Source organism: Empidonax traillii, unplaced genomic scaffold (assembly GCF_003031625.1).
Source record: "Empidonax traillii isolate 1590-97213 ecotype Southwest subspecies unplaced genomic scaffold, ASM303162v1 scaffold28:size2823434, whole genome shotgun sequence".
NCBI classification, from domain to species: Eukaryota; Metazoa; Chordata; class Aves; order Passeriformes; family Tyrannidae; genus Empidonax; species Empidonax traillii.
In genome coordinates, this window is record NW_020955221.1 from 1,411,771 (window position 1) to 1,413,934 (window position 2,164).

Genomic DNA, 2,164 nt, shown 5'->3' on the forward strand with positions numbered 1-2,164 from the left:
AAAAAAAAAAAAAAAAAAAAAAAAAAAAAAAAAAAAAAAAAAAAAAAAAAAAAAAAAAAAAAAAAAAAGTGGGGAGGAGAGGAAAGAACACAAATATGTATGTCCTTAAATACGAACCTGCTGCATAATTCATTACTATCAGAAAGAAACAAGTTTTGGAAAATAAGGGGGTTTTTTGCTTTTATTTCTTCTGCTTCGGCTGAAATAAACTAGCAATTCTAATGGCCATGGGGTCACACTGTCAACTGTTAATGATCTGTCATTAGTTAAGCAACTAGGCGATGACTTCAAGATTTGAACTTAATATCCAAGACACTTCCATTATGAAATATCACTTAAAACACTTTTTGTAACATTATTTTCTACACGTTCAGAGAGAGCAGTACAGAATAAATCTTGTAGTAGCATAATCAGGATATCTTCCTCTTCCACTTTTCCACCGCTCAGTTACAGCTACATATGTGGTGATTCTCTAAGTCAGTCAAAGCTACTCAAACTGAAGCAATTAATTTAAACATTTGCCCGAAAAGGATGGTGGGGAATTGAGATAAAAGAAACAGAAGAGGTAATGTTTTAGGTAAAAATCACTTTTAAAATTTGGTTTTGCCTTCTTATCTAAAATAGCTTGCGACCACAGCTTCCATAAAGTGGTAACAGTCAGTGTTTTATAAACATGACGTATAAGTCAGTTTCTCAGAACTGGTCCCGTTTTTTGAAAATTATTAACCTGGAATGCAATTAAATACGAGCACAAGTCATAGGTGTTTACAAGCCTTTCCGCATTAAAAAATAGCTAACCAAATTAAAAGGAAGTCCTGAAATGTTTTTGTAACCTATATCAAAACTGGCGAAATTAGCAACTGTGTTCTAGAAAGGGGAAAAGACTGCAAATTCACTTCAGGGAATTATTTTGATGGTGTTTCTAGATTTGTGCATTTAAACACAAATATGCTTATGTGCAGAATAGCAGTGCTGAATGAGATCCCAGAACTCAAATGGCCTTAAGTATCACTGATACAAACACTGACTGACTGCTGGCGGGCTAGCTGCTCTCTAATTTACAAAGGTTATGGACATTTTTCACACTTAATACTATTTTGAACTTAGGGAAACTCAAATTTATTTGAGCCAGATGGGGCCACAGAAAAATGTTAATCACCTAAACACATTAAAAAGCATTATCAACATAGAAAGATAAAAAACAACAGGAATGAAAGAAAGGGAAATGCTCGGTTACCCTTCATGTTTCTTTAAGTTCTCTAGAGTGAACACAGGAAGAGCACTTCCGTCTTGGTGCTTTTTTGTCCATAGGAGATCCCTGCACTACTGGTGACAAAGAAAAGGAATGTAAGCTTGCTGGTAAATCAGAGGTGAGTAAGAATGTTTGAGGGTTTCGGTTTTGTTTCAGTGTGACCCCTTTTTGTAACAAAAAGCTCTCCTCTCGCAGTTTTCACAAACGCCTGCCGCACACTACGGCCGCTCCACAGGGCCGAGCCTCGCGCCCCGCCCGAGGCCGCCTTTCCCGGCGGGATCGGGCGCATTGGGCATGCGGCGGGACAGGTCCATTGCGGAGGGCGGGATCGGGCGCCGCCGGAGAGCCGCATGGATGGAAAGCAAGAGCGCCCCGCCCAGTCCTCCCCTGCGGTTGGTAGCGCCCCGCTCGAAGCGGCGGCGGCGGTGGCGGAGCGGGGCGGTGGCGCTGGGCCGGGTGTGCCGGTGGCTCTTCCCTGCGCCATGAGGCATCTGCCGTACTTCTGCCGCGGGGAGGTGGTGAAGGGCTTCGGCAGGGGCTCCAAGGAGCTGGGCATCCCCACCGGTGAGCGGGGCGGGGGCGGCACCTCCCGGGATGGGCGCAGGTGGGGTGTTTGGCTCGGCTGGGCCCGGCGCTGGGCCGGGGTGTCCGCACGTAGCCCCGGGAGCGCTCCCGCCGATGAGAGCCCGGGCCGGGGGTTCTGCAGCCGGGCCCTGTCGGGACCCGAGCGCAGGCGGACCCACAGCCGCAGCCGTGCTGCTGCCCAGCAGGGTGCGGGAGCGCCGTGACTAAGCTCGCCTAGCCCGGGAGCCGCCTGGCTGCCCTGCACTGCTGCCCTGTTGTCGTGACCTGGCTTCCCGAAAACATCCCTGCCTTGTACCTTGTCAGGCTTTTCCTGAGGCTTTTTTTTTT

General features: G+C 47.2%; 1 protein-coding gene across 1 annotated transcript in view; it reads left to right on the forward strand.

Annotated features, from left to right (window-relative positions):
- The first annotated feature begins 1,534 nt into the window (after positions 1–1,534).
- The window catches only part of RFK (riboflavin kinase), a 4,463-nt gene continuing 3,833 nt past the window's right edge, over positions 1,535–2,164 (forward strand). The window contains exon 1 of the mRNA XM_027909993.1: positions 1,535–1,816. Coding sequence (XP_027765794.1) covers positions 1,603–1,816 — 214 coding nt within the window. The 5' untranslated portion in view covers positions 1,535–1,602. The remainder of the gene's footprint in view (positions 1,817–2,164) is intronic.